Source organism: Carya illinoinensis, chromosome 11 (genome assembly GCF_018687715.1).
Source record: "Carya illinoinensis cultivar Pawnee chromosome 11, C.illinoinensisPawnee_v1, whole genome shotgun sequence".
Taxonomy (NCBI): domain Eukaryota; kingdom Viridiplantae; phylum Streptophyta; class Magnoliopsida; order Fagales; family Juglandaceae; genus Carya; species Carya illinoinensis.
The window spans coordinates 12393087-12413322 of record NC_056762.1 but is presented as its reverse complement, the minus strand read 5'-3'; the positions used below and the strand labels follow the sequence as shown (position 1 = coordinate 12413322).

The 20236-nt window shown below is 38.7% G+C and overlaps 1 protein-coding gene across 3 annotated transcripts in view; it reads right to left on the bottom strand.

Annotated features, from left to right (window-relative positions):
* Window positions 1-18575, bottom strand: part of LOC122281549 (guanine nucleotide exchange factor SPIKE 1) — a 63281-nt gene extending 44706 nt beyond the window's left edge. For 2 of the 3 annotated variants that reach the window (XM_043093130.1, XM_043093132.1), the window contains exons 1-9: window positions 18232-18575; window positions 17952-18114; window positions 6453-6568; window positions 6199-6302; window positions 5970-6025; window positions 5741-5838; window positions 5486-5614; window positions 4559-4870; window positions 1757-2044 (exon numbers count right to left, since the gene is read on the bottom strand). In XM_043093130.1, the coding sequence (XP_042949064.1) occupies window positions 1757-2044; window positions 4559-4870; window positions 5486-5614; window positions 5741-5838; window positions 5970-6025; window positions 6199-6302; window positions 6453-6568; window positions 17952-18114; window positions 18232-18291 (1326 nt within the window). In that variant the 5' untranslated portion in view covers window positions 18292-18575. The remainder of the gene's footprint in view (window positions 1-1756; window positions 2045-4558; window positions 4871-5485; window positions 5615-5740; window positions 5839-5969; window positions 6026-6198; window positions 6303-6452; window positions 6569-17951; window positions 18115-18231) is intronic. The other variant, XM_043093131.1, reaches the window with a different exon arrangement.
* Window positions 18576-20236: the final 1661 nt, after the last annotated feature.

The following is a 20236-nucleotide window of genomic DNA, read 5'->3' as shown; positions in this document are numbered from 1 at the left end:
GTTTGGACCCAGCAATACTTGCTTGGACCCCGGCCCATCCTCCTTTAGAAGCACTCGAATCTCATTTCCCATGCCCCTTACATTACCCAAACCCATCTCATTAGGCCCATTATGCCCCTCCTCACTACACCGTATTAGAACATCAACCTTTCCCAGTAAATCTAACAACTGCATTTTCATTTCCAGCAAGGTACTATGCAGTCTTCCACTGCCAATCCCATGATAGGCCTACCACTTCCACCTCTCCACTGTGCACTTTCTTTCCCATAGGTATGTCGAGCCTTTCCCCCCCTGTCATGGGATTGGCATGCTAGGCTACATGATGAAATTTTCAGCGCACACAGCTCACAAAGTGAAGTGACATTCGTTCATAACAAGATCATTGAGCCAAATGAAGCAAAGTTTTGAGAGGGGCCCACTCTCTCAAGTCACATTTAATTTTCATATAGTTCCATCATGTGGCCCCTCATCTCCACACCTTAAAAGTTACACTTGAAAGGAAAGGTTAAAATTAATGTAAAATGCAAGAAACAACACAACTATTCCACCATTATCTTAATCTATCAATGTGACAGCGTGCAATAACCCTTAGGTTTTTATCTTTTTTAAACAATTATTGATCAAGGGTTTACTAAATCCCGCCACATCAAAAACGTTCCTGATCTAGTTTGTAGCATTGCTTGAAATTGATATACATGTGTAAGTGCCAGTCTTCAAACTCAAAAATGAAACATACCCAAATCCAATTAGCTTCTTAATGCACGTCATGTTAGACCCAAGAACTCAAACTTCGCATTTTGGGGAGAAAAAAGAATCATGTGCATACCAAAATTATTGAAAATTATATCAACTAACCAGTTCAAAACATCTAACTGCTAATAATTAAAAATATATATATTATTCTGAAGGAAGTGAGCTTTGGTCACTTCATACGGCTTCAATAATGACATTAATAATAAGGAGTATATTATTCCATATACCTAATCAAAAACCACAAGGGAAAGGATATGGAGCATAAAACTATTTTTTTTAAAACAAATAATTATGATAAATCTAAACTCTTGCTTGAAGTAGAAAGCTTGCTCTACTACGATAATTCCCTCACTCTGTTTTTCTTGACCGTTCACTCATCTTTGAAGCTACATTCTTTTCATGGTATAGGATTTTGCTATCCTATTCAACAGCAATCAACTAAAAAAAATGAGCTTCATCTCATTGAGGCTTAAGTGCATTTTGAGGCCCATATGCCTTCGGCATCAAAATTAGATGGATATATGTCATTCACTTTTTATACATAGGATATGCATAATCAGGCCTTCTATTTACAAGCTAGTGTGGAGGACACACCATCCAAAATGCTTACATGGCAAGATTTGATTTGCAAGATTCAAAATTTAGGACACACCATCCAAACCACTTGAAATAGAATTTTGCATATGATAAAACTCAGTCATACCCTCCATCCTTTGCAAACTAGAAAGTGAATATGTTACAGACAACAGAATTCAACATATCAGTGAGCCATTTGGGTTGAATTGGAGAGTCCAATCAAGATTCATGGCTATTCAATCATGAAAAAACAACATAATTAACCATAAAAAAAAATCATAAAAAATAATAGGAAATCTCAAGCTTTTTCATGGTGCACTTACAGAATTTCAATCATAACAAACAACAATGGCAGATTTTCAGTGTGACCCTATCACTTTGAACCCGAAAGGAGTGGATCTTAGTGTGCACAAGACTTTATACTTACCTCATCAATGCTGAGATCAGGGTTTTCATGGGCATTTGATCCATTTCTAGATATTTCTCTCCCATCATATAAATTCCACTTCGAGTTGCAACTCTGAGGTCCTTCAGAACCATTATGGGGGAGCTTTCGAAATGCAGAATCAGCAAGACGATCCCCCAGGTCAACAGAGTCATTGGTCACACTCCCACTTTCTGATATATTTTCCATGTCAGTATGGCTATTCTGGTGCTTCTCGATTTCTAGTCTCAAAACACCCTTCACAGGTTTATGAGCCTTCTGTTTTGGATCCTAGATATACAAAAGAGTTTAAAAAAATAAACAAGAAAATAAAAATATTAGACGACACGTCATTATCAAAATGACAAACATAGAATAGCAGAATTAGTGTTGGGAAAATTGAGCAGGATATTGATATTAATAACCTTTTAGTGATAAGGGAAAAGGAAGTTTCTCATGCTGACATTTAAGTCCTAAAAATGTCAAAAGAAAATTATAAAACATAAAAGAAAGAAGAAAACAAATAAAAGGTCATGCCTACAAATTGGTAGAGGAACAAAGAACTCACTATGGTTATCATACCTAAATTAGAATACCTGTACCACTATTTTGTCAAATATAATTGATTGTAACATAGGCGCCAGACAGAATCTTATTAATTGCTGATTGATTTATTTTCTTCAAATTCTACTTCTTGGCACTTCGACAGAACCTCCCTTTAATCCCTAAAGGACTGTAGAGGCTGCAACCCTTGGTACAACCCCTAAATTGAACCCAAGGCGATCGTTAGCAAGGTGGGATTTTCAACCATACCCGCCATAGAAAATCCAGTTGTAACATCTCTATGCAATGGGCCTCCTTGGTGGGAAGTGGAAACAAAGACAATATGTAGGCCAGTTGGAATGAATGATTTTGATCAATGTAACCCTTCCACCTTTAGACTAAGGATTTAGTTAAGTCAGTAATTAGGTTACTTATGTGCCCTTGCATAGCTAAAACTCATCCTCTTGCTATTAACCAACATATCCATAAGTAGTCATATGTCCAGGAATGAATACAACATATGAATAACAAATCAAAAAGCAAGCCCAACTAGGAACTCAGCCACTATATTGTCGTGGCACTTGCCTCTCCCTTTCCTCATCGCAATCAAAATTTCAAGGCTAGTACATCCAATCTGAAACTTAGCTACAACAGTACCTTTCTCATCATTTTAGCTCACATAGGATGCAGAAAAGAAGAAAAATTGAGCGCCAAACACAAAATCTTTTCTTTTCTCTTTCATATTGGCAAAAGGATAGGGAAAAAAAAAAAAAGGATCTATTATAGAAGGTTTCTTCCAGTGGGCTCACCCATGGCAGGCTAAATTTGGCAAGCTTCTTGGGATTTATGAGCATATAGAAATGTTATCTGGCTGCATCATTTTTAAAATTTTTCAGACCATACACAACCAATAAGGGTAGAATGCGTAAAACTGAGATACCTTAGGGGAATGATCCCACTAAATCGTATAAGAAACTCCTTCAATAACAAATTATTTTGTAGAGCACAAACATATCTCATACGAAATGATCTTAGCAGATTCAAACCAATCATGGGAACTGAGGTCAAGGGCTGTGGAACCAAGCAATAAGAAATAGTTTTGTCTCTAGTGAGATCTATCCTTAAAGTTGGCATGTTCATACCCATAGTTGCCGGAGCTCTTGCAAGAAAGGTTTAAACAGGAATCGAGGCTGGATTCTGGCCAGTGTCATGTGACATGTCTTTAATTGATCAACAATTAAACCAAAGCATGCAAAGTACTCAGCAACAAGTCTCAAGGACAGTGACTTTAAAACAAGTCCTGTGAAAACTCAGATAAATTAAAAGTCCAACCAATTAAATTTCTCCTCACAAGTCCTGCATAGTTCTTGAGTACATAGAGGTTCCAAGATCCTCATATATGACTTGTTATTCCGTGAAAACTCCATTACCAGCAAACCCAAAGAATCTAGCATAGAGGAGTAACATGCAGGAAAACTTGTATGTCTAGTTCTCCCCAGGCTAGCCTAAAATAACCTTGGTTTCGCTCATGAAAGGTACGCATGTCCTTACTGTTGTCCATTTAATCTGGACTAATCTGTTTTGGAGGAACAATGCAATATCATTCTTTTCAAATGGAAAAAAAAAAAATAATAATAATAATAATAAAATAAAATAAAATTCCAGATAATACCACTAGGTCATTCCAACTTAGTAGTTAAAGCCAAAAATAACAGTTTCAAACCCAAGTATTATAGCATTAGCGTGAATTAGGAATGACAATGTGCTCAAGAAGTTTCAAGTACATGATTAAAGATCCATACATTATACAACATAAGAGAGCTATACCAACATCACTGACTAGAAAAGAAACTAGATGATGGCAAAGTGATGATAAAATATATGAGAAATTTACAAATAATTAACAGCAAGTCATAAGTCAGATACTTGTGAGGGAAAAAAAAAAAAAAAAAGTTACAAGTTAGAGAGATGCCATACATGAACACTGAGAGAAGGAAGGTGGGAATAAAGTTTTAGTGATTTTAAGCAAGTGTATGATGCCAAAGGTCAGGTAATGCAAATCAACTCTTCGGCAAGTAATAGTTAGCTATAATTTTCATGTATAATATCTGAACAACCTTTTTTTTTTCTTTTTTTTGACACGTATAATATCTGAACAACCATAGACCGAAATCTTTTTTTTTTTTTATAGGTAACCATAGACCGAAATCTTGGCAAGCTACTAGATTAAGCTGAAAAGATGGAAATAAATCTCATCCCCACCTGAAGTGAGTCCTCAGTATAGCTTTCCTTAACTTTACTCAAGTTTGATATTTCAACTATAACAGAGCTTCCACTTGAATAACCCAGCTTCCCATCTAATGTGATCTTTGCACTGGGCTCAAACACACCCTCATGTGAAATTGAACCAGACACACTGGGAGCAAGAGGGCTGCTTGGGGAAGCAGACCCACCAGAAGTTACACCAATGCCGTTATCGAATAATGAAACAACAGCCCAGGCAAAGGATTCTCTGTAAGGCATGATTTGAGACCACACCTGCAGCTTCTGCCTATCTCTCTCAGTCAAGTGTCCCTGAACAGATACAAAAAAAGGGCATTTTGATCAACAATTATCGGAAAAGGAAAAAAGATGGCATCATAACACACATGAGCATGGAAAAAGAGCTGGGGAGGTAGAGAGAGAGAGAGAGAGAGAGAGCGAGTGAGAGAGAGCATGTCAATGTCATTCATAAAATGTTATTTAAGGTGTGATAACATTTTTTATATACTGACACCTTTAAAAAATCAAAAGGGGTGAGGACTAAATAGAAATACTAAGATCAATGTTGCGATCCAGCAGGTCAAGGGGAGACCAAAGCCAGCACGGGCACAGCCAGTAGCAGCTCTAACCAATTCTCATGTCCACACCAAGCACCAAGAATTCTAACAATATTTAACAAAAATTAGGCAACGTATTAAATACAGGCATTGATTACTCAAGACATGAATCAAACCAATGAAAACAACTACAGAAACAGAAAGTGGAAATCTTCCCATTTAAAGATTTTAAAAGGAAAAAAAAAAAAAAAAAGATCACACCAACAATGTTGCTGACTGAGAAACCAAAAAAATCAGCAGGTTTCAGTGCATGAAGAAGCGTGAAGGCACCTAATAAGAACAAAAAATGTAAATGTTTATTTGAATATACCGGTTCTTTACGCGAATAAACAGAAGAAGAAACCCCACCCTCCTCTGTTGCATGCTTTTCTAACTGGATTAGCAGACAAACAGATGCTGATGGAGCATCTAAATAGAAGATTCCTCGTGATGCATTAACCTGGAGATAGTGTCAAGTAAAAAAGGTAAATTCCTCAGTCACCATGTGCATCATAAATATCTCTATTTGCTAAAATAAAGCAGTGCAGAAAATTTTCAAAAAGTGTTGAATCAGTACTATACTTACATCCTGTATATCAGTAGGTAAAACATGAAAATGGAAATCCTCTGACAACTTTTCTCTTCTCTCCCTATTATATAAGCAAATTGTACCATGAAACGGCTCTAACAGATGGAGGGGACAGAGAGAGTTCTAAGTCAGAAATCTTCAATAAATCAAACATAGATACACAATATTGAGTAGGAGAACCAACTCCTAGATGATAAGGATCCAGTACCAAGAGCAGAACACTCACCTACTAATCCCACTTGAAATGATAACGACTGAACTTTAACAGATATCTTCAATCCACTAGGACCATTCAATAATGAAACAAAGCAAAAAGAGCGAGATAATTAATTGGGGGAAAACAAATTAAATGGCTACTGTAAAAATCCTACTCCGTAATAAGACTTTAGAGATTACATAACTTCTAGGTCAAATAATAATAATAATAACAGCAACAACAAATAAGAGTGTCATACTGTGATATAGGAGCTTCTGAAATCCTTTGACCAAATGTCATTGACCTCTCATTTTCCCAATCAAATGCTGGTTCATAAGCAGGGAGGGGGGATGCACCAAAATGCTGCAAATTTATCACCAGTTGAATTTAGGAGTTTTTTAAAAGTAAAATGAAGTTAATCGCATCTCACCAAATTTCCAAAGTACAGAAAGAAAATAAAGTTGGATTCGGAACATTTGATCTCAACCAAGGCAATACTTAAACCAATACAACCTTAGGGACAGATATGACAGAGGTCACCTCTGCAAATTGCCTTCCTGAGGTACTTGGAATGTCATCATCAGTAGTATCTTCAGTCTTGGTTCGCCTTGCACTGGCAAGTCGCATTTCTGCAAACAGTTCAAATTTTTTATAAGATAAAGATTCTATTAATGACAACAAAAGGATGTTATCCCAGTACACAGGAAGTGTACAAGAGGCCAACCAAACTCGAAAAATGAAAATGTTCTAAAAATTCTTGAATGGTAGAGATCAAAAGAGTGACACCATCTTGGGAAAATATCTAATGATAAAGGGTAATAAGAAAAATTTGATCTCTGGCATAGATTTCTCGCAATCCTCGAAACTAAACTCATTTTTTTCTCTCCAAAGGTGCCACAGCAAGCAAGATGGGGTCATTCTCCACAAAGGTGCACACCGATGGCCGCCAAACTGCCCTTTCCACATGTAACAAGGTCCACCACACATAAAGGATTTTTTTTATATAGTTAATAAGAAATTTTATCACCAAGAATAGGCAAAGCCCAAGTACACAAGACGTATACAAGGGAAATACCTATTACACACTAGAAAGCATAAAAGAGGCAAATACAAAGTCTGAAAATTATCATCATTCAGTATAAGAGTCTTAGCCCACAAACACAAAGTACTAAAGAAGAAATCCCTAAGTTCTCCAAAGAATGTTCTTTGTCTTCAAAGCATCTCCCATTCCTTTCCAGCTAAAGACACCACATAAAGCACAAAGGAATCATCTTCCATACGGCAGCATCGCATTTTCTTCCCTCAAAACCATACCAACATGCAAGTAGATCCACCACTTCCTTAGGCATCACCCAATCTATTCCCGTCCGGCCAAAAATCTCATTCCACAAAGACTTGGCCACCTCACAGTGAAGGAAAAGATGATTTACAGATTTACCATCCTTCTTGCACATGACACACCAATCAACTATAAAACATACCATGCTTTCTTAAGGAAAAGATGATTGACACATGTAAAGGAATTACCAAATCTTTTTTTTAATAGTAATAATTCTTTATTAAAAAGTGCAAAAGGAGCAACCCAAGCATAGGAATTACCCAATCTATCCCATAGAGGCGCCAAAGACCAAGCTCCAGAAAATATTGGCAACCTCGCAATGCAGAAGTAGTGATCCACCAATTCCCACTTTTCTTGCATGTGTAACACCAATTGATCACTACAATTCTCCAAGTCCATATGTTATCCAAGGTAAGAATCTTCCTTAATTTGGGTGATGCCTATGAGGTCTTAGGGGTAACTCTCAAATTGCTGATGTTTGGAACATGATACTTTATGTACTATGTGGTGTATTTGGATTAAGAGGAATGGTCGGTGTTTTGAAGACAAGGAACACTCAGTGGACTTAACTTCAATATTTCTTTTTTTAAACACCTTATTTCTGTGGGCTTTGGCCATTGCATTCAATGGAATCAGAGTCCATGATTTCCTTGTTTGTTTTTCTAGTTCCTAATTTGAAACTAGGTTTGTGCAATTGTATACTTCCTGTATACTTGGGCTATGCCTATTTACTAGTCTAAATAATATTTTTCATACTTATAAAAAATAAAAAATAAAATAAAATAAAAAAAGATTCTTCCTCAAGGTTGTAGTCCAAATGATATTAAAAAAAAAAAAAAAAAAAAAAAAACCACTCTAGTGGGGCCTTGTTTCTACAAATAAGCCTCCAAGAGAAAGGGGTCTTAAGCGAGCGCAAATCACATTGTAAAATGACTTTACTTCAAATAAGCCTCTTAAGAATGGGCACCAAACCAATTTATCATCTACTTTTTGCCGACAACACAATAATTTTCAGTGAAGCCAATCATGAACATCTTCGGTCCTTAAGACCTCTTTTGCTATGTTTTGAAGCTGTGTCAGGATTGAGAATTAATTTAAACAAATCTGAAATTGTTCCCGTGGGCTCAATGTCAAATATTTCAGATCTGGCCAATATTTTTGGTGTCAAATATTGTCGCTGCCTATGAGATATCTTGATCTTCTCCTGGGTGCCCTGTATAAATCTGTTTTGATTTGGGAAGGGGTGATTGAGAAGATTGAGAGGTTAGCCCAACTGGAAAAAATTATATCTGTCTAAAGGGGGTAGAACCACTTTAATCAAGAGTACATTGTCCAATCTTCCAACTTATTTTCTTTCTCTCTTTCCTTTACCTGCTAGGGTTTCTACGAAAAGTGAAAATATCTATAGGAATTTCTTGTGGGGAGGTAAAGGGGAGGAAAGAAAATATCATTTGATGAGTTGGGATAAGGTATGTCAACCGATATCAAATGGTGGTTTCGGTGTGCGAAACTTGAGGCTTTTTAATAAAGCTCTTTGTGGGAAATGGTGGAGATATCATGCGGTAGTTGGTGCTCAAATGAGGTAAAAGGAGCTTATGGGATGGGATGATGGAAGTCAATTCGAATGGGTTGGGGGAGTTCGTTAAACATGTCAATTTTAAGGTGGGGGATGGATCGAGAATACATTTTTTGCATGAGAATTGATGTGGAGAGTCAGCTCTCAAGCATGAATTTCCTTCACTTTTTCAGATTGCAAGGCAGCAAGATGCAACTGTAGCTGATTCAATCTCTCTTTTTTTTTATAAGTAATAAACTTTATTGATCGAATGCAACTAAGCAAAGCCCATGTACAAAGCAAGTATACAAAAGAGACACCTAATTACACTCTAGCAAGCTGAAAAGAAATCAAAAACTCATTAACATTCCCTCCCTTTAGTACAATAGCAGAAAATCATTGGACTAAAGAAAAAATGAACTGGAACTCAGCAAACAATCTCTTTTTTGAATAATAGTATTCAATGGACTGTTGACTTCATGGGAAATGTGAATGACTGGGAAGTTAATGTTATTTCAGATTTTCTCAGCAGATTATATGAGTTGAAGATTGTCCAAGGAAGTGCTGACAGATTGTTGTGGATTCATGAAAGAAATTCCAGGTTCTCAGTTCACTCCGATTATAATGTTTTAATCTGTCAAGGTATATGTGATTAGCCCTGGAAAAGTATTTAGAAAGTTAAAGTGCCAAGTAACGTGGCTTTCTTCTGTTGGCTGGTGTCTCATGATAAAATTCTGACTACAGAAAATCTAAGCAAGCATGGACTCTGCATTCTTGATTGGTGTTCCATGTGCAAGAAAGATGGTGAATCAGTTAACCACTTGTTTATCCCTTGTGAGGTGGCTAAAAGTTTGTGAAATGAGATTTTAGGAAGGATGGATATTTCTTGGGTGCCAAAGCATGCGGTGAATTTACTAGCTTGTTGGAGGTGTGCTGTGCAGTGTCAACCTATTGCTGCCATTTGGAAAATGATTCCTCCGTGCTTGATATGGTGTCATGGCTTGAGAGGAATGGGAGATGTTTTGAAGACAAAGAACAATCGATGGAAGAAATTAGGGAATTTTTCTTCAAGACTCTATGTCTATGGGCTAAGGCTAATGTAATGAATGGTGATGAGGTGTTGGAGTTATTCTAGTTTTTTCTATCTTTTTAGCTACTGTAAGTAGGTATTTCATCTTGTATAATCCATGTGCACTTGGGCTATGCCCTTTTTTTTATAAGTAAGAAGTAATTGTATTGATAAAAATAGGCATCATGGCCCAAGTACACCGGAGGTATACATGTGAGTACACCAAATTAAGCACTAGAGACTGTTACAAGAAAGTCTTGGAAGTTGAGACCACTTAACTCTAAAGCAATGGCCCACATAAATAAAGTCTTCCAAAAAAATCACCTAAATTCCTCCGAGGATCATTCCTGATCCTCAAAAGATCTTTCAAAGATCTATCATCTTCCACACTGCTGCAATCTGTGATGTCCCTGTGATCCCACTCCAGCTAGCTAGTAGTTCTACCACCCTTCCCAGCATTACCCAAGTTAGTCCCATGCTGCTGAAAAAGTAATTCCATATTTCCCTTGCAAAATCACAATGTAAGAGTAAGTGGTCTACTGTTTCCCCACTATTTCATTATAAGTCCCCACCTTCTTAGATTATCAATAGTAAGGATCTTCCCTAGGGCTGCTGTCCAAACAAAGAACGCAGCCTTGGGAGGTGCTTTACTCCTCCATATATTCTTCCACGAAAACTTGGGCCTAGTTTGAGCTGAAAGTGTATCATAGAAAGAGTGTACCAAGAATTTCCTATTCTTAGAAGGTCTTCATTCCATCTTGTCTTCAGCTGGAACCCCAATGGAGATGTTATACAGCAGGTTGAAGAACTCCCCCCGCACACTCACTTCCCAATCTTGAGCTTCTCTAGTGAGATTGATATTCCAAACCTGAGAAACATGACTAATTGTCCTCACTTCAGCCACAATAACTTCCTTAACTCGTGCAATTCTGAAAATGTTAGGATAAGCATCCTTAAGAGCCATATCTCCCACCCATACATCATCCCAAAAGCTAATTCTGCTGCCTTCCCCCAAACAAAGCCTAGTGTTACTCAAATACTCCCCCCACCCTTGCCTTATATACTTCTACAACCCGACCCCATAAGCCCGTCTCCCCTCATTAGAGCACCAACCCCACCTTGCACTCCCATACTTCGCATCAATCAGCTCTTTCCATAAAGCTTCCCTCCAATGATTATACCTCCACAACCATTTCCCTAACAGAGCCTTATTAAAGAGCCTAACATTACAAACCCCCAACCCACCATCTCTCAAAGGGGTACACACTCTATACCAACCAACTAGATGAAATTTAACTCATCACCTAGACCACTCCACAAAAAATCACGTTGGATTTTCTCTATCCTAGGTACAATGCTTGCCGAAAGGGGGAATAACGACAAGACATATGCGGAAAGGTTAGATAGAGTGCTCTTTATAAGTGTGATATGCCCCCTTTCGATAATTATAACCTTTTCCACCCGGCCAACCTGCGCTCTAATTTCTCTACCACCTCCTCCCATACTGTCTTGGCTTTGAAAGTTGCTTCCAACGGAAAACCAAGATACTTCAATGGCAGCGAAGAGACCACACATCTCAATATGTTGGTCATTCCACTAATGTTTCTTACCTCCCCCACCACAACCATCTCCGTTTTAGCAAGGTTTATCTTTAATCCAGATACAGCTTCAAAACATAGTAAGATGGCCTTCAAGGATTGAATATGTCCTGTCTTATCCTCACAAAAAAGCAGTGTATCATCTGCAAACAAGAGATGAGAAATAGTGGTGGAGCCATGGTTTGCAACCCCCACTGAAAATCCTGAAAAAAAGCCCCCCTCTACAGCAACCGATATCATTCTACTAAGAGTCTCCATCACCAAAATAAATAAGAGTGGTGATAGTGGATTACCTTGTCGTAGCCCCCGCAAACTATTAAAGAAACCCACAAGATCACCATTTACCAAAACCGAGAAACGGGCGTTTGACACACGATGCATCATCCACCCCTACCATCTTTCCCCAAAGCCACATCTTCTCAACAAATAAAACAGAAAGTTCCAGTTGACATGGTCATAGGCCTTCTCCATATCTAGTTGACTTAACCCTGTTGTCCAAGCATTCATTAGCTATTAGAACTGAATCCCATATCTATCTACCTCTCACAAATGCATTTTGGGACTTAGAAATAATTTTCTCCATAGCTGTGCTCATCCTATTGGCAAGAACCGTGGCAATTATCTTGTACATACTGCCCACTAGGCTAATAGGCCTGAAATCCTGTGCCTCTATTGCACCCACCTTTTTAGGGACAAGTGCAATAAAAGTAACATTTAAACTTTTCTCAAATTTTCCAAACAAGAAAAATTCCTGAAAGACCTACATAACCTCCCCTTCCACCACCTCCCAACAAGTTTGGTAAAATGCCGTCGTAAAGCCGTCCGGGCTCGGCACTTTATCCTTATTTATTTTTCTAATTACTTGTCGTACCTCTTCCTCTTCAAATGGTCTCTCTAACCACACCATATAGTTCTGATCAATGGCCTCAAAAGCTAGACCATCTACTTTTGGTCTCCATGCAAAAGGTTCCGTCAACAATTGTTCTACATGACTAGCAACATGTTCTTTAATTACTGTTTGGTCTAATGATAAACCTCCTTCAATAGTCATGGACTCTATGGCATTAAACCTTCTATGTGAGTTTGCAAATCGATGAAAAAACTTGGTACATTTATCCCCCTCCCTAAGAACAATGCCCTTGACTTTTGTCTCCACGAGATCTCCTCCATTAATATCAACCTTGCTACCTCTGAGACAACTTGGCCTTTGCATCCATTCTCATCTTCTATGCGCTCCAAACTTTGCGATTCTTGTAGGAGATTCTTTTTTTGTGTGGTTACATTACCAAATACTTGTTCATTCCATGTCTTCAAATCCACCTTCAAAGCTTTCAATTTTCCAGCCAATACCTTGCTCGGAGTGCCCTCTAGTTGATATGAATTTCACCATTGCCTAACCAATTCCACAAACCCCTCTGTTTTTAACCACATATTCTCAAATTTGAATGGTCTTCCCTGGACTTCCTCCACGATCTAACACTATGGGAAAGTGATCAGAGCATACCCGAAGAAGCCTTTTCTGACATAATTCTGGAAATTGCATTTCCAAAGAAGGGGAAATGAGGAATCTGTCCGGCCTTGACCAAGTTTATTAGACCAAGTATAATCACCTCCCATGCGGGGTAAGACCATGAGTTATAGCTCCTTAAATCCGAGAATTCCATCATAGCATTGTTTTGTCACCCCTCCCCCGATCTTTCACTTGGAAATCTTGTCACATTGAAATCCCCGCCAATACACCAAGGAACATCCCACACATTACATAAGCCTGCCAACTCATCCCAAAGTAACCGTCATTCACTATCCAAATTAGGGCCATAAACCCCAACAAAAGTCCATTCAAAACCATTTACAGAATTTTTCAAAGAACATCCCACCGAGTATTCTCCCACAAATTCATCAATGTTCTCCACTACCTTCTTGTCCCACATAACCAAAATTCCACCCGAAGCCCCCTTTGATGGTAAATATGACCATCCTACATAATGACAATTCCAAATACTCTAGATAGTTCTTCTTGTAATAAGCTTTAGCTTTGTTTCCTACAAACAGATAATGTCCATCTTCCATTGTCTTAACAAGGATCATATTCGGAGGCGCTTATTTATCTCATTCAAACTCAGAATTTTGGGCTGCATTAATCAACTATTCCAGCCCTCCCTTTATTTCTACCACGACTTGCACTCCCCCCTTTCCATCATAATTAATGGACCAGCCAGCCGCTTCCACTCCCTGCTTCTTTTTTGCCCTATTCCCTGTCGAAGATGGCCTGCCTCTATTGTAGTTAACAAAGCCCTAAATTGCTCAGCATATCCTTCACATGAAATCCCCACCACACTTTGCAATTCCTCCACCTTTTTCATAACCTACTCAATAGGTAGGGGTGGCATGATACGTATAGGAGAAGGATCCTCCCCTGTAAATTCACCTTCTGAAGTGGAAGGTTCAAAGAGGATCAAAGAGCCTTCCCCTTCCCCCTCCCCCTTCTCCACCTCCTTCCCCCTCGCCAAAACCACCAAATCTTTAGCAACCCGTAACTCCTCTCCCTCCATCGACACATTCTGTGACAGCCCATCACTTGTCGGCATGATCTGTGGCAACCCAAAGACTTCTCCACCTCCTTCACAGACATTTATCCTCCCTTCACCTTCTTCGTTGTTCCCCATAATTTCCCCCTCTTCAAAATCCAGCACCTGAAGACCCACCACAGCCACAGTATCTCATGCTTCCTTCTCCGGCGACAACACCGGCTCTACCTCACCACCAGAAGACTCGCCAAGGGTCGGCGACAATTTTTGTACGAGTGGTGGCAGTATCAAGTCCATTGTAGGTGATGTCGTGCTAGCCTCCCCCCTCTCTCCCGATACGCCGAAACCTTATTTTCAAGTCACTTTCCAAACCTGTTTCGGGCCTTTCCCCAAGCCCGGCCCAACTGCTAGCCCACACTCCTTAATCTTTCTCGAGCCCTCCCACCAACCTTCCTCCAACAGACCCATCCCCTTGGCCCAAGCCCATGCCCACTTCCTTTGCTCCCTCAACGCACCATTTCAATAAGTTCTTGTTCTCCCCAATGCCCAGTAACAATCCCTACCCTTTATCCTCCTCTACATATCGTATCAAACCAACTACGCTAGTCTGCACTTCACCTAACTGGTCTTGCATCTCTGACAGAGCCCAAAGTAAGTTTTCCTTATTAAGGCCAACATCACCCCTTCCACCATCCCCTCCACACTGCCCCTCTACAGAGATGGAAACTCCCCTTTTCGTACCCGTGCTTGCTACAGTTCCTCGAGCCCTGTCTGTCCTGGGTTTCTAAAGAGCCTCCATATACGAATTTTTCGAAGGTTGGGCTACCGACGTCACTGCCATTGCCGTTTGAATTTACATCCCAACTACACGGCCTTCTCTACCTACCTCCCTCAAAAACCCTGCTAGTTTTCTCCACCCACTCCCATCTCTACCTTCCGGAATGAGAATACAATTTCTCCGACCACCTTGTTTGTATTCCACCAACGCCATGAATGCCCCCTTGGGAGTTAGAACACCTTTGAGCTATGAAGCCTCTATCTCCTTCACGGTGAGCTATATAAAACTCCCTCCTTCACCCCTCATGGCTAACTCCAAGTGAAGGCTTTTCACCAACTTCCATCCCTTTTCAGTAATGTGCACCCATCGCCCAACTCTAACTACCTCAAACAATTTAAGATCAATAGTAATAGCATAAAACATGCTCATGTCCCTTCTTATTCTTGCCATAATCACTCACTCAAACTCTCAAGAACACCATCACCAGCCAACTAACGAAAAGAGAAAAAAGTGTACAAAGAGAAAATAAAAAGGAGAGAGAAAATTATCCACCCACAACTGATGGACCTAAAAAATCTCCCAACCTCGACATAGAGTTTTCTTCCTTGGGCTATGCCTATTCATGGTAATAAAACTCTTATTAATTATCAAAAAAAGATTTTAAGTATTCCTAATCTATCATTAACAATGGCATTTTGAGGGTTGGAATGATCTTTGATAATGCTTATTTTAGCCTGCTGGCAAGAACTTTAGCCAAATTTAATAAACACCACCCACTAGGCTAATAGGCTGAAAATCCTCAACATTAACTACCCATAGCCTTTTTGGAAGAAGGGCAATGGAAGTGGCATTAAGGTTCTTCCCAAGTTTGCCTTCCAAGTGAAACTCATGAAACACTTTCATAATTCTTCCATCATTACGTCCCAACAAGTTTGTAAAAGGGGTATGGAATAACCATTCAAACCTAGTGCCTTATCTTCATTCAAGGCTATCACTAGCTCCCACACTTCGTTTGATACCTCATATTGAGTGAATATAGGTAGTAATACCCCATATGGATCCCACATTGCTTAGGAGGTAAGTTTTTTTACTCTTTATAATGATTCCAATGGGCTCTAATTGTACCATAGACTAATCCTTTAAGAGTATGGGCCCATATATGGCTTGGGCCTTTATTTGGACGTTACAAATGGCATCAAAACAAACCTCAACTAAAAATATAGAACTTGAACTATGCCACCTCTAATGAAATGGCCCATTAAAAATTTTAAGGAGAAGAGATTGAGATACCCCGCGTTGAGAGAGTATAAGAGTATAGGTGTTAAATAGGGTCTAGGCTGCTAGGGAGGGAGAAGTTGTTGCTCTTTATAATGATTCCAATGGGCCCTAACTGTACCATCAACTAGTCTTTTTAGAATATGGGCCCAAAAGTGGCTTAGGCCTTCCTTGGGATGTTATACCTTGCTCCCCTCAAAAGGTATTCCAAAACATAAGACCACAACCTCCTCAAGGACAAAAAAAAAGCCTATCCAACCTAGGCCACCAATTCAATTGTTTGATGCACAAATTTTGGTAGAACTACACCATGTGATCCCTGATTGTCAAGGGACCAAAAGAAACTATTCCATCAAGGAATCAATGGAATTATTTCTTCTATGTGAATTCACCTCCCTATGAAAGAACTTCATACATTATTCCCCTATAGCAGCCGCAAAGCCCTCAATATTTTATCCCCAACATATCTTCTCCAAAATAGTTGTCCTTTCCAAATCATTAATTATTGTTTTCTTCTTCAACCTCTCATCATCACACAATGGCCTATCGTCCTCAATAACATCAAGGCCTTGTAACTCTTCACACAAAAAAAAATTAAAGCTTCTTCTATTTTCCAATATTTCCAAACACCTATTATTCCAAACTAGTAAATCAGTTTTCAATGCTTTCAGTTGATGCACCAAAATAAAACTTGGAGAACCTTGAAAATAGTAAAAGCCCCACCACTACTTGACTCCATACAAGAAGCCTTTTAACTTTACCCACATTTTTTCGAACTTAGGATTTGTCTCCCTATAAATCTCCACAATATAAGAGAATAATAAAAGGACTGGAACAAAGTCCAATCAGCCACTTTTGAGACACACAAGAAAAGTGTACTTCCCACTCAATGGAGATTGAAAACAATCCTATCTAAACCAAGCTGGAATGTCTAGCAACAGCATATCAATAACATTTAGTCCAAATATAAGATCAGAAAACTCCATCCATGGCGAACACAAACAAGCCTCATCCGATTTCTCGCTTGGATGACGGGTGAAATTAAAAGGCCCCTATCAATATCAACACTCAATCTAGAACAATCGAAAAAGGCAATATAGCCATAGAGGCTCTAATTTGTCTAATAGAAATAGAAAGCATTGTATGTAAAAAAAAAAATCTTTTTTTCTTTTTTTATAGGTAAAGCATTGTACATAGAAAATATACTACCACTATGTCTAGAATCAAACCGCAGTTAGACGATTAAATTTCTCCAATAACCACAAAACATTAACCAGTCAAAAAGATTCCAGCACAGAGTCTCATGGACAGCAAAATTAAGAATTTTTCCAACATTAATTTTTTTTTATGATGAGAAGCCATGATAACCGAGCAGACACAACACTCTAAACGGTTAAACCCCAGACCCATGTAACAAGCCCACGCCACAGAGATCAGGTAGATCATCAGTTTTTTCAATGATAGGTCGTGGCTCAAGAAATTGTTTGCACCCAAGTGTTTGATGCTTAGACCCGGGATGCAACCCAAGACCAAGACCCTTACCACTTGAGCCAACCTCAAGGGGTTCAAGATTAATACTTTTATTGAGTTTTCTATGGTTTTCAGTAAATTACTTTTTAGTAGACTATTTGCGGCAAGACATATCTTCTATCAATATTTCTAAAATTTTTTACTTTCATATTAATACCAACGAATATCTTACCGAAAGTTCTATTGGATAGCTTGGGTACAGTTGGGTGAACTTTTTATCTTTTCATTAAAAATATAAATATGGATATGTATTATTAGGAGTTAGATTAAACAGAAAACTAACACGTTCATTTTGAGCAAATGCAGCAGCATTTGTCGTAGAGTAAAAAACCATAATTACCAGTCTCGATGTCAGTATCGGGGCCCTCATATATCTGGTTCTGAAACGACACCGGGCCGATGCTGTCGTAGTGGCCGTACTTGTTTTCATCCTTAACCCAGTCAGTGGTGTAGCATAGCACCAGCTCGCTGAGATGCGGCCACTGCTCCAACTTCTCATCAAACTGCTCTCCAAAACACACCCCCAGTCAAAAAAAAAAGGAGAAAGATACATTAATGAGGTAATACTTCAATATGTTCCAGAATTAGAAACAAAATGCCCCGGCATTGTGACAGATTACCTTGTTCTGCCACCTCGTGGTGGCCGGGGTCGAGTCCCGCCGGTGTCGAACCTGCAGCATTTTCAGATCTAGGGTTTGAAGTCTCTCCGACTCGAGGACGAGAGGAGAAGGTTCAAAAGAAGAGTAGAGTGGAAGTAGGTGTAAGAATTCGCTTCAAGGACAAGAACATTGCGTATTTGGTAGATCTAAAAGCAAACGCTAAAGCTAACAGAAATTAAATATAAATTTGGTGAGAGAGAGAGCACACAGTTGTTGGGAGACAGGCGAGGAGGAGTAGTCAAAATGGAGTCCAAACTCAGAAGGGCAGGAAAAGGCCAAAATATAAGGAGGCCCCTTTCCTGCATCTGTCCGCCACCCGCATTATTCCAATTTTTAACGCTCTTTTCTGTTTTTTTCTGTTTTTTTTTTTTTTTTAAGACTTTTTTTCGCATGTAAGAAAAACAACCGGTGGGAGTAGCTCGTGCATGCGTGCATATTTCTAATGTTTGCTCGTTATGTTTTGACACAATGGGGGGAGGGGGTTTTGAAATCCATTTTCTTTCGTTTGGAGAGAACGGGTCGCGTGCATGGTTCAAATTTTTGCTCATTCAGAATAGAAGCATAGAACTGAACAAAAATGTGAAAATTTAATTTTGAATTTGACTATTCAAAATTGGATTTTTTTTTTAAATCGGAGTCAAAGTCAAAGGTGGAGTAAGACTGACTCCAGCTCCTACTCCAACATATCGACTTTGCCTTTCGACTCTGATATTGTATATATATTATAAAAGATATATATATATTTTTCTATACAGTCATCATTATCACTTATAAAGTTAGTTAAATTCATAACTAGAATATAATAACATGTAATAGTAATATATGATAACCAACGTATAATAACATGTAATATTAATGTATATTAACATAGTAACATATATACTAATATATTAACACTAGTATAATAATATATAATACTAAATCTAGTATATCATTAAGTTAGAAATTAATATAATAATATATAATTAATCACTATAGTAAAAGTCTATAGACTATAATAAGAATAAGTTAGACACTAGTAATCTAGTATAGTACAAGTATAATGAGTTAATAACATGTAATACTATAGTATAATAACATGTCCATTGTCATTTTCCTTTCTGCTTTCTGTTAGAAATAGAGGTGATGGGAAGAGTTTTTTCCTCTGAAGTTCTTTGCTTGTGGCGGAGAGTTTGGGAGACGAAGTGGAGGGATTGGAGGAATTGTGTAGGAATCTACATCTCAAAGAGGAAGAAGCAAAAATGATCAAGTTGGATGGTGAACTAGAGGGAGTTTCCTAAGAGAAAGGGGGGCGTAGTTTGATAGGAAAAGTCTATGTGGATCGGCGGATTAGGAAGGAGGTTCTAGCCTCAACGATGATGAAAATCTAGAAGGTGAGAGCAGACCTACTACATTCCAAGAATTAGGGAGTAATCTATTCATAGTGACCTTTGGATTAGTGGCTGATAAGAGGAGAGTCCTGGAGGGTCGACCATAGCTCTTCAATAATCAATTGTTCATTCTCCAGCTATTTGATGATTTTACTCAACCAAAACAGTGATGGCTCCCAAGTGAGTTATTCTGGATCCAAATCCATAACTTACCAGTGATGTGTATGACGAGGGAGTACGGAATTCAAATTGGTAAGTCACTGGAGAAGGTTGTGGATGTGGATGTTCCCGATGAAGGCATAGGATAGGGATTATACTTTAGGATAAGAGTCGAACTACCTCTCTATAAAGCGGTTGTTAGAGGTAGGTTTATACAAATGAACGGATGTAGTATTTGGGTGTATCTGAAATACGAGAAGTTGCCTCGAATCCGTTTCCAATGGGGGTGGGTAGTGCATAGTGAGAAGGGATGCGATGGTGAGATGTCTCGATTGCCTAAGAGTAGTGGGATTCATAAGCAGTTTGGCTCGTGCCTAAGGGCAGATCTTATTCAGTGCAAGAAAGTGGAAGATAAGAGTAAATGAGATAGGTATGTC